Below are 12,891 nucleotides of genomic sequence, written 5' to 3' on the forward strand. Positions count from 1 at the left end.
TTAAAAGGTCAAAGTCACTGTGGACCCTATATCCATGCCATTCTCGTCAATGTTATATTTAGAAGTACCTTTCTTTTTTTTTGGCACAAACTTTCACTTAGACTCCATGATGAACAAATTAGAATATGAATCTGGACAAACAACTACTATTTGGTCATTTTAGTTAACTGCCATGGTGGCACGATTTCAACAAATGCTTCTTTCGGTCGTATGAGAGTGCAGGGACAAACTACGTATATGAGCACTACGTTGAAATAAATGAAATGTACTATTCACCTTGTCTACATTAAGCATGTTGATTTATTATTCTGGGTAATCAGTAAAAAAGGCCAAAGTCTGAAAAAACAAATACATTCTTGTGCTGTCCATACATTAACATGCTACACTGTTCAAACAGTATTGAATTGCATTGCAAGGTATGTGAGAGGTCAGGACAGAGAAATCACTCTGTCCTTTTAAATGAGTGTCTGTACAGACATTACACACATCTGTATTCATTCAGCAAGCTAATTGAGATTCAGTGTAAACCTACTCTCAATGTCAACGAACGACGTCTGGTGGTCCCAGCACCGCACAGAAGACACCAAGCAAAACTCTTCTGCGCAATGATCCCACAATGGTGGAACAAGATGGTGGAAACTCACTCCCAATAAAACTGCTTAAATCTATATATAAAAAAAACTTCCGTTCTGTTCTATTTTGCACTTGCATCACGTGAAATGTAAACACTTTTCTGATAGGACTTTATTGTGATGTCTTTCTCCTTGACTTAATTTTATGCTGCCTTGTACCTTAAGTGTTAGTCGCTTTGGATAAAAGCGTCTGGTAAATGAATAAATGTGAATGTAAATGTAATGTGGCTTTTAATGGCAATGGAATTATTAGCAGCATATGTAGCTCTGAGCTTACAGCACCTGATTTTAAACAGTACTGTTTAAAATGTCTAATAATATGTTTGACTTAGGTGCAAAAGTGGATCTTAAAGCCTAAAAACTTGTGTTTTTACTGTGCAAAATCTTAACTGGATTGTTGACCTGCTAAATGCCAAAATCTTTAAAATGTTGAATTAATATTGCATTAACTTAAAGATAAGTGTGCACTGAGGCACTCAATGTATGAGATTTAAAAAAAATGCAGTTCCTCTGGACCAATCTTTCCTGCTTTTTGTAACATCCTCCTCAGGCTGACATAAACCTTCATGACATGTTACAGTATGTTGAGAGTATGCATCCTAGAGTATACCTTTTTTTTAAATGATTATTATTAGGGATGACGTTTGGGAAAAAAAACTCATTTAAATTAACTTGGTATTGTAAAGTTGTTAAATTGATGACATTTCACTGGCAGAGCCATAAACTGGGACATCCAGATAACAAGATAAATGGTAAACGGTCTGCACTTATATATAGCTTTTTTACCTGTTGGCACTCAAAGCACTTTACACTGCTTCTTATTCACCTATTTGCACTCACAATCTCACCGATGAGGGAGCTGCTATGCAGCTGGCCAACACTAACCAGGAGCAACTAAGTTGGGGTTCAGTTTTTTCCTCAAGGGCACTTTGACCAGAGAAGCCTGGAATCGAACCAGTTACTGTGTGATTGGTGGATGACCTCTCTACCTTCCAACAACTCAGTCACCCAAGGGCATCCTTGATCACTAGAAAGTCAGTAAACTCACCAGGACTAACTGGTGAAAAGAGTGTCCGAGCGACACTTAAGCATTGTTACATCCCTTTAACCTGGGACAGATAATTGTTTTAATTTTTTTACCACATATTTATCCAGATTTTTAATATTGGTGTCAGTCATGGAATATCAGGGAAAAAAATTAATATTTGGAAGCATTTAGAGAGTTGGTCTGGACCGAAATCTCTCTGTCACGGTCGGTAGGTGTGTGTGTGTGTTTGTGTGTGTGAAAGAGAGAGAGAGAGAGAGAGAATGAGAGAGAGAGAGAGACAATAGCTTGACCCAGTTTTAAAAAACATAGCTCCAGATAAAGTTTTCAGTGATTTATTAATGAATTAGGTGCAAGGAAGGGCTTCAAGAGGAGAACGCTCAACGGAGGATCTGGGAAAACGAGAGAGTGCCAGGTCTTTGTAATATTCAATAATGTATACCAAGAGGAACTGGAGCCTACTGGGGAGATGATACGAGCCGGTGTAGAGTTATATGTCCGATAGTGAGTGTGTACCAGGGCTTAGTCTTGCGGTCGGGTCTGAGGAATAGTGAGAGCAAGGGAAGACGCAGACAACAGATATTCTCTATATATACCGACAGTCTCACAAGCACTGATCTTCCTAGTACTCACAATAGTAATCCACTGATCTAGATACAATTCAAGAACAGGACTGAGTCCAAAAGCCAGAGAACACAGAGTAAATGTGTCCGGAGGGGAGAGGCAGTAGGAGGTGCGATCAGCAGAGCCGAGGTCTGTCACAAGGAAAGTCAACGTAGATCAGAGGAGCAGAGGCAGTGACGCAGGTCCAAGGTACAAATAAAGGTTTTAACAAATGAAGTCCGGGCAGAGGCAAGTCTGAATTAGGTTTCATACACAATATCAGAATTTCCAGAGCATTAACTACTGTAAATATGAGCAGACAATCTGGCAATTGTAACAGGGAGACAAATTGCTTAAATAGAGAGGGAAGAATACAGGTAGAAGCAATAACGTTGATTGTGGAGGTAAATCTAAAGATATTGAGAAGGGGTGAGAAGTGCTAATGCCAAAATAAAAGCTCTAAAGTGGAAGTAAACCTGTAAACCAACAATCTCAGGTATACTGTTTAGTACAGAAGTTACTCAAAACTCACCATCACTGTAATTAGACCAGAAAATATAAGCTCAAGCCAGACAAGTGAGGAGGAGAGAGAGGAGTGAGAGGCAAATACTAAAACATTAAAGAGACAGGTGTCTTGCTGAGGTTGTGCATGCTGCATTCGGCAAGAACTCGAAATGAAATAACACATTATATCAGTATATAAGTATAAAGAAGCTGTCAACAAGACTTTACATTACACTTTCAACAAATACTATTTTAAGAGAAAATCTTTCTAAACTGAAGATAAGATTAGTGAATAAAGTTCTAATAAACTTTAAACCCAATTGCACGTCATTTACTTTGACAAGCAGTGGCATCACATCCCCCTGCAGTGATCTACTGCTATAATGGACAATGCCTCACCCTCTATAGCAGCAACACCCTGAGTGCTCTGAGCCACACCTTTAGCCGCAGGCCGCTCTACACACAGGGGGTGAAGAAGCGTTATCTGACTTCACAAGCTAAACCAACAAACTCAAATAAAACAAATAACTCCAGAGTGATCTGCTTATTTATGTATCTCACCTACCTTGTACATATTATTGTTATTATTATCCCTATTATTATAAGCTTTATATATATCAATATATATATCAATATATCAATATATATATATATATATATATATATATATATATATATATATATATATATATATATATATATATATAAAATACATATTTTATACATGTCCCTTAACACATGGTGAGCATCTGGATTCAAACCTTTACCCACAAAACAATAGCCATGAATCAATACACAATAGTTGTATTAGGGAATCTCTTTAAGCCTTGTTTTACATACATAATTGTGAATGGAGGATTTCCAAAAAGATAACCCTAGAAATAACTGCAAAAGTACTATAAATTAAGAATTACTTGAACCATTGTCTTCATGTACGGTGAAAATGCTACACCTACACACCCATTCTGCAAGCACAGAATATACATAGTGAGCCTAGAAACATAATCAGTACACATTTTTCACTTTTTGGTCACTTAGCTGTGTATTTAATAAATAATATTTAATAATTAATAATGAATACAACTGTCATTTTGCACATGGTGTGCACTTATATAGCACTTTTCTACCTATTGGCACTCAAAGCGCTTTACACTGCTTCTTATTCACCCATTCACACTCACAATCATACACACATTCATGCACCAATGGCTGCTATGCAGCTAGCCAACACTCACCAGGAGCAACTAAGTTGGGGTTCAGTGTCTTGGTCAAGGACACTTCGACATGTGACAGGAGGAGCCGGGGATTGAACCAACAACTGTGAGATTGGTGGACAACCACTCTACCTCCTGGGCCACAGTCACCCCCATGAGTCAAAGAGTTTTTTTAGTATCAATGTGGTGTTCCTGAGAGCATGGTGACCTCAATAATGGTTAAATGTAAATTGGGTAAGAAGTTTGACATCAGCAGGACTTTCCCTACATTTAGTTGTCTTACAAAACTGAGTAACGGTGAAAAAGGGACTTGGTCATGGAAAAAACTACACTCCTCTCCAAAAGTATTGGATCGGTGAGGCGAATTCCTTTATTTTTGTTGTAGACTGAAACATTTGTGTTTGACATCAAAGATGAACATGAGACATCAACATTTCTTGTTTTGTTTCCAGGTATTTACATCTGGATCTGATTCACAACTTCAAAGATTGCACCTTTTGTTTGAGCCCACTAATTTTTCATGTGAGCAAAAATATTGGAACAGATAGACTTAAAATAAATTAAAGTGAATAAGACATTTAGTTGTAAATCCTTTGTTTGCAGTAACAGCATCAAGCTTGTCCACCAGTCCAGCCGTTGTTGGTTGGAACCCTGGCTCTTCCAGTCACATATCAACCCCAACTTAGTTGCTCCCAGTGAGTGCTGTCCAGCCGCATAGCAGCTACCCCATGTGATTGTGAGTGCATGGGTGAATAAGAAGCATTGTAAAGTGCTTTGAGTGCCAATAGGTAGAAAAATGCCATATAAATGCAGACCATTTATCATTGTACTGTGTTTTACAGATGAGCTTGTATGTCTGAGATCCTTTCTTTCTCTCAACTTTAGCCTTTCCATCACTTTGGTTAATCTTAGTCTACAAAAATTTTGTCCCAGAAATTTTGATGCTCATCTCTGTACTTTTTTAAAATTTTAGCCTGGCCTTCCTATTCTTCTTGCAGATGAGTTTTAATATTCTAGCGTAGCCTCTGTACTTTGGTTCATGAGGTCTTCTGCGAACAGTAGAGTGTGATACCTTCACTGCTGCCCACTGGAGGTTCTTGCTGATGTGTCTAACAGTTGTTTTAGGTTTTTCTTTACAGCAACTGCTCTTATTTTCCCTGGTCTACTCATTCGCTGTATGTTACTTAGTTCGCCAGTGGTTTGTTTCTTGTTCAGGAGCTTTCAAATGATTGCACTGGCTATGGCCAATGTTTGTGCAATGGCTGATTTTCCATCTCTTCTCAGCTCTCTTAAGCACAGTTGTTTGTTGTCCACCCACAAACAGCTCTCCAGTTTCAATGTTGCTTACACCTCTAACTATAAATGCAGTCTGAAACGACAAAACCCAAATCTGAAACTGAGCGTAGACATTTAGTGCTATTCATTGTTTGAATAATCAATGTCATAGGACACATCTGGGCAACAAAACACACCATTCAGTCACATGTTCAAATACGTTCGTTTGCATGAAAAATGTGTGGGTTCAAACAAAAGGTGCTATTATCTAAAATGTGTGGTACAAATAAAACCTGAAATGTTGATCTCTTGTCTCACATTTATCTTTTGATGTCAAACCCAAATGTTGCCAGTCTACAGCAAAAATAAATGAGTTAGCCTCACTGTTCCAATACTTATAGGGGACTGTATGTCTCATAAACATTTGTTTTCTATACCACTAAACTGCAAATCCAAATTACATTTTCTGTCAAAATGTGTTTGCTATGTTGACAATTAACATAAATGGTGACTTGAAAATATACTAAACTTTCACGGTACTGACATGAATCTGTGTTACCGTGGTAACCTTCCCTATCTCTCCTCTCCGCTCTGGTCTCACTCTCTTCCTCCCGGCTCTGCCTAATTGGCGGCAACTCGCCTCACCTGTGCCTCCTCTCTTTATAAGCTACACTCTCTTGCTGCTCTCTGCCAGATTTTCTTCTTGTTTTTCTGTTTGTTACTTCTGATATGCGTAACCTCCTGCCTTAGTTTTCTCCTCCCACTTTTCTTTCGCCTGCCTGCCTTTTGATTCCGAGCCACGCCTGGATTCTTTGTTTTATCTGGCCCCCAGACCCATGAAACTCCCGTGGGGAAGCCTGCTCTGTCATTGCTTCGCCTGAAGTGTTTCTTTTTAGACTAAAACCTCTGATCTGTCTACTGTTTGAATCATGCAGAGCTGTCTGGATTTTACCAAGTCTCAAGTGGATGTTTTGCATTGGACTATTTTAGTGCTGTTTCCTATTCATTCATTACTTTGTGTTTTGGATTTTCAAGTTTTATTATTGTGGATGTTTGCTATCGCGGACTCTTCTTTGTCGGTCTGTTTCTTTGTTACTTTGTGTTTCTCTTCATAGTTGCTTAACCTGATATATTCAGCCGCTGTTGGTTCTCCTGAGTTTTCTCCCCCCTGCCCACACCACCTATCCCAGCTCCTCCCTCACCACACTCCAAATGTCCAGTAGCACCTCCCATCTGTGCTTTTTCAAGGTGAGACCCTAACCTGTTCATTTGGTGTGCACTGTGTGGCTTTCACCATAACTCATCTGTCTTCTCCTCCCTAGTCTTCCTTATGTCCCGTATCCAGTCTCCTTCGAAGCATTCCCTTCTGCTGCCCCCTCCATCTCCCCCACACACTGATCATAATAAAGCTCATCTTCTTTCATTTGTTGTCTGCGCCTTTTCTGGGTCTTTCTCTTTATAGCCCTGAAAGTCAGTGATCACAATTTCTTAGGGAACTTGGTTTTCCACTAAAATATCCCCCACCCTTCATAAAGTTATTTCAACTTAAATGGAAGTTGTGGAGCATTGTCTTTTATTGTAATGTCCACCACTATCTGCAGTGCTATAAGCAGAGCGTATCAAAGCAGAGACAGAGGGGAGGGAGTCTTCTCCTAGCTTAAGCTGCATTATGTTTAGGGAAAGGTGGTCTAGCCTAATAGAAAAACCGTTACCTTTCACTTATGACGCATCAAATGTTTTGGACCGTTAAACAGAACCACTGTTGCTTAAACAAATGGAGAACAAGCTTTGTCATTGAGCACATATACATATTACACCCTGTTGCTCTACCTTTTGAGCTACCAGGTTGTGTTTGCAGATTAGTTCCACAAGGACACAATTTTAGTCCCCTTAGAATTGGGAGTAACTGGTTGTCCTCTAGTAGCCCAAACCCAGATTTAAAACCCTCAATGCATTCAGACACCTGAAGATGACCGTTTAGACCTCAAATTGCATGGGTCTTAAGAGGCTTTATCAGGAAAAATGTGTAACTGCCTAGATATAGGTGTAAAAAGCTCAAACTTAACAAAGATGACTCAAAGGTGTAACTTCTGCTAAAGTAAAGTTATTAGTAAAATATGATGATGAATATCAGGTGAAATATGGTCTGTCTTGCTAGTTCCAGTCAGCACTCTTGTTGCAGCATTTTGGATTAATTGCAAGTTCTTTAGGGAGTTACTGGGGCATCCTGAAAGTAGCGAATTACAGTAGTCCAACTTAAAAACAAATGCATGAGCTAGTCATCTATGACAAACAGTGATTAAAAAAACAACTGAAAAAGGCAAAGTAGAAACAAAGACTGAGTATTAAGCAGGATTGACAAGTTGGAGGCAGATCTAGTCCAGATCCCAGTGAATGGCAGACTGTAAGCCTGTTAAATTTTGTCTTTGAATCCAGCCATGACCCTCTAAGAAGATTTACTGTGGCTTTGCTCTTTTCAGCTGTGTTGTATGTTAAAGCTGGCTCAAACTTTTAAGAGACCACTTTTTTGTTACTTTAGTAACCCAAAATTGAAAACACTAAAAACATTCTTGCAGGAATTGGCCCATGAATACAGGGTGTGCTACTTGTGGAAAAAAGAGAGACTAGATATGAGAACAGATATTACAGAACAAGAAATAGTGTTAGTATCAGTAGACTGATCTGCATTTTAGGAGTCAAACCCCTAACAGTAGTCCCCAAGCAAAATGTGATGAGCCTGAAGTGTCAGATTATGTGACAAAAGGTACCTTACTGTCACTTTCCAGGATCGAGGAGACGTTATTTCGTATAATCAAAAAATAGCCTCCAGTTACTATTTCCTTACTGACCAAAAGTATTCAGTAGTCATTATGATAAGTGGTGTCCTTGAAACAGCATCTAAGAAATTGAGCCGAACTCTTCTGACCTATAAAAAGACTGTTATCTTCTCATTAGTCCTTACTGTGTATCAAAGACGATTTATATCTATCGTTTGCCCTTTGACAGACATGTACATGTGCATGGGCACATGCACACATCTGTATTCATTATCCAGTTGGGGTTTTGGACACTTTCAACACACCCAAACTACTATGATGGCAACCCCATCATAGCAAAAATAAGAACAAGAATACAGATATTGAAATAAATGTAACCTTTGATGTATGAAACCTGTATCTACTTTATTTCCCTTGCACATACACACTCACTGGCCAATTTATTGGGTACACCTGTACAATCTAATGCAATCCAATACAGCAGCCCTGCCATGAATTCTTCTTTTAAACAGTTATAATTTCTCAGTTTTTAAGATAAAACTGTCAGAGAGGTGATAATTCTACTCTGTTAATTATTGAGGTTGAAGTGGTTAGTGGAGTCTAACTGGAGTGCATTATAAAAAGAGGGCACCTCATTCATTTTAAAAAGGGTGGCCAAAACATTAGAAACAGCTGAGTAGAAAACCCCTTTTGGCATGTTTTCTCGGAAGCATCTAGAGCAATGGAAAAAGATAAAGTGGTCTGATGACTCCAAGATTAACCATGTTCCAGAGTGATGGGTGCATCATGCTAACAAGAGAGGCAGATGAAGTGATTATGCCTGGTGCCTACTGTAGAAGCCTGTAGAGGCAGTGTTGTGATCTGGAGTTGCTTCTGTTTTTCAGATCTAGTTTCAGCAATGTTATGTGAAATCATAGGGATGAAACTGGGAAAGAGTTTAGGGGCATCGTTTTTATAGATTGGCCACCACATATTTTAGTCCTTAACCTCATTTAGAATTTTTGGGATGTGCTGGAGAAGGCTTTACACATTCTTCTGACTCCCCCATCGTTAGCACAAGATCTTAATGCAATAAATGGAAATAAATAAAGGAGACTGCATAAAGGAGATTATATTATTGGAAGATTAGTTGCCCTTTTTACATTGAAGTTTCAGATTTCCTTCCCTTTTGGTAGCATTCAGGTCTTTTAGGAAGCTGTTATAATATTCATCTACTTTATCATTGTTTGTAACAGTGTAAAAGTGGGCCTTCTTAAAATACAAGTTCCATGTTCCTCTTCTTTTTAATGAACTTAAAGCATAAGGGTTCATTTTTAAAATGTTATGTATATAAACATATATGGTATTTAAGTGAGTAGGTAAGAAAGGCAAGCTCTGATGTTTATATATTTTCTTTAATTCTGTGGTACCCATTTGAAGCATGAAGATGATTTAATACACCGTAAAATCTAAGACATTGTTGAGCTAGGCCACAAAGTTTCTTATGGTTTCTACATAATGGATATTTCCATTCTTCCTCTTTAAAAGTTGTGAGAATATAGACTGGTAAGGAAGTGAGATTCCTTGTTTATACTGTATTCCTGCAATACAGGGATTTCTGTAGGCAGCTCAAAGAAGTTCAGCAACAGTAATACAAAGACACTGGTGTTTAGTTTCCTTTTAAAGTGATTCTTTGAATATGATGTGTTTATAAGATTGAATTAAAGGAACACATTAGTCAAATAGTATCTGTCCTTAATAAAAACAATTTGGTCTGTGTGGATTAATATCTATGTGGTTCATTCTAATTTATTTGTGAATGCTTGACTGTTATTTTAGGCCAAGGTAACCTGGTGGTTTCGGAGTCAGAGACTGTCTTCCTGTGAAATATGATTATGTAGGTCATTTGTACAAGGAGGGAAAAAATATCAACATAAATGTATGATTGTGAGGTTATATGTAGCAGCTGTAGCAAACAATCAGTCATCTAGTGTTTAGCCACAAAAAGGTTTGCCAGGAGGTGAGTGCGCCACTGTATTGACAGGTCAACAAGGCAGAGGACTCTCCCACAGGTGACTAGAGTTTAAGTACAGTGCGAAATCACTGTTTGTCTTTTATTGCTTGGTTTTTGATCTGAAGCTTTTTAGATGTGAGAAAACATTTTTTAACCACACGACAAGACAAACCCACAAATACAATTTTGCACAAATATAAAATACAGCTAAATTTGTACAGTTGGTAAAGCAGTCATCCGTGAACCACAAGGTCAGTAGTTCAACACAGTTCCTCCTGACAATATGTCAGTGTGTCCTGCGCAAGACTCTTAACCCCAAATTGCCCTTGGCGTAGTGTATACACCTCACTTGTAAGTGGCTTTGGATCAGTTACTAAATGAATTTGCTTACCAATAGGCTTCAAATGAAGTGCCAAGTTGGAGCTGCCTTTTGAGATTTGTGGGGAAATTTCCCCAGTCTTGCATCACATTTTCACTTTTTGTAATGAAATACAATATACTATTAGCTGTGTATTATCAGCAGCAGCAGCTGTGGATAGCGAACTGTTTATACAATGCAATGTCAATACATATTGATAAAATATGTATTGTATGTATATTTATTTTGATTGACACCACACATTTAAGAGGACCAACAAGCCAAGAGCTAACAAAACAAAATTGACACATAAGTACTTATTTTAAGTACTAATTTATAGATTTACAAATATAATGCTGAAGAAAATTACATTTTTGGCTGGTATCAGTTTTAGATTAAATTGAAATCTGATGACGTATCAGCTTATATGTATATGATATAAGAAAACATGTTCTGCAGGGGCAGCTTAAGATGATAATTCATATATAAAATATGGAAATTTACCAATAAAAAGCTAAATAAAATATTTGAAATTAAACCTAACAGATATACCATTGTTTGGGCGTAAATAATTGGGTTACTAATAAATGAAATATATGTATATATAATAAATGTATAACAAAAAGGTTAAAAATACAGCCTTTTAAACACCAAAGTATACAATTATTATATTAGACATATTTTCTAATTATTTGCGCTATATTGATTTTTATTTATTTATTAGTCCATTTCTATCTTTATTCTAATTTCACTTACATTTACTTTATTTTTTATTTAGCACAATGGCCAACAGTGTTTGTGGCTGTATGTTATTTTGGAAACAACATTTTCCTCCCCAACATGTCTCTGCACTTCCCCATGATACAGCTGGTCCCTGGTATCCGAAATGAACACTGACATTAGCATATACATTTTTGTTTCAAAAGAAAGAAAGTGTCTTGCCATACAAAGAAATTATACGCTGCATGTATTTTTATTTTATTATAAAAAGCAGGTCCCTTTAATGTCTTGTGACTTGGGCATAAGTGTAGCCTAAAGTGCAACGTGAAACACTCCTTGTTTTGTTTTTTTGCGCCCACCATCTTTTTCTCCTTGTTTTTTAATCTGTAAAGTTAGCACATAGGGAAACAGTCTTGAAAATGGAGATGAGATGTCTTACCTGAGTAGCAGCACTAATTTCCAGGCGAGCAGAAAGCCCGCCACAGAGAGCTCCTTCCTCCCCATGGCTCACTCCAGAGGCTCGGAACCTCTGCTCTCCTCGCGCCTCCCGCTGCTTTCAGCACCGCGAACAGCGCTCGTGCTCCAGCGGTGATCAAACAACAGGCGGTGAGCAAGTCACAAACATACTGTAGCAACAGGAAGACTCCAGGAACTCAGGTCGTTCGCTCCATTTCCATTACTAGGACGGAAAGCAACAGCGAGCGAAGCCGCACACACGGACTAAATCAGTGAAATGAGAAAAGGTGAACACGCACGCGACAGCTGTTCCAACTGCTCTGGGGCAGAGAGTCCCGCCCCCCACTCTCGACATGATTGACAGGCCGCGCCGCCTGTCCTCTTCAACATGGGGATTTTTTTTTTCCTAGCTGAATCGCATCTGAATTTAGAAACCCAGAGCCGGATCAAGTCCAGCAGCCACCCATGCATTATTACACGGTCTCCTCGTTGGGTCTGCGCGCCTCTAAATAGCTGTGCATCCTGCGTCCCTCTTCATTTTGCTTGCCCCTTTTTTCTCTGGTTCTTTCTCCATCTGTCCTCCACTCTCTCGGCCATTCTGCTCCGTCGGGCAGAATCACAGTGCATCATGTGGCTGGAAAGTAGCCTGTGATGACAGTTTGCCATATGTGGCTCAAGTGGAGCAAAGATGTTGATTAAAGTTTGCATTCACACAAGAGCACCAAGAGGAATTGTTTTCAAACGTTTTGCTTTATTGCCTGTTGCTTTTTTCACATAATTGATCAATTAATGCCAGTACCAGTAAGTAATAAATTTACACTGAGTTGTTCATTTGACATTTCAAAGCACCTATTGTTTCTGTTTTGTTGCTTTGCAGTGTATCAGACAGTGTTTTCAGGCCTTGAAGGGCCATCTGATCTTTTTTTTTTTTGCTTTGCTGTTTTTCTGCACATCATTATTTAATTTACAATAAATAATTCCTCTACAAAATAAATGTTTTAAAATTATAAGTTTTTCCCAGAAATATGTAGGTGGTTTTGCAGTGTGATGGTCTGCATGCACTAAACTACAGCAAATATGAAGGAAAATAAATATCTGGTACAGACATGATATGTTGGTTCCGCTTTACCTATGTACTTCATGTTTTTTTAAATTTACAATGACCCAGGAGGTAGGGCTTCTACACTTTAGCTACTAGTTTTGTTATTTTCCTTGACAAACTGTTATTTTTGTGTGTACATTTTTATGTGTTTGGAAGGGTGACAGCAATGGAGAAACCAGTGCGGTGATTTGGGGGCTAATCTTAGTTTAAAA

The 12,891-nt window shown here is 38.3% G+C and overlaps 1 protein-coding gene across 2 annotated transcripts in view; it reads right to left on the minus strand.

Moving 5' to 3' along the window:
• glra3 (glycine receptor, alpha 3) overlaps positions 1-12,146 on the minus strand; it is a 59,811-nt gene extending 47,665 nt beyond the window's left edge. For both annotated transcript variants that reach the window (XM_067498670.1, XM_067498671.1), the window contains exon 1: positions 11,561-12,146. In XM_067498670.1, coding sequence (XP_067354771.1) covers positions 11,561-11,625 — 65 coding nt within the window. In that variant the 5' untranslated portion in view covers positions 11,626-12,146. The remainder of the gene's footprint in view (positions 1-11,560) is intronic.
• Between the last annotated feature and the right edge of the window lie 745 nt (positions 12,147-12,891).

This window comes from Channa argus, chromosome 3 (assembly GCF_033026475.1).
Source record: "Channa argus isolate prfri chromosome 3, Channa argus male v1.0, whole genome shotgun sequence".
Lineage (NCBI taxonomy): Eukaryota > Metazoa > Chordata > Actinopteri > Anabantiformes > Channidae > Channa > Channa argus.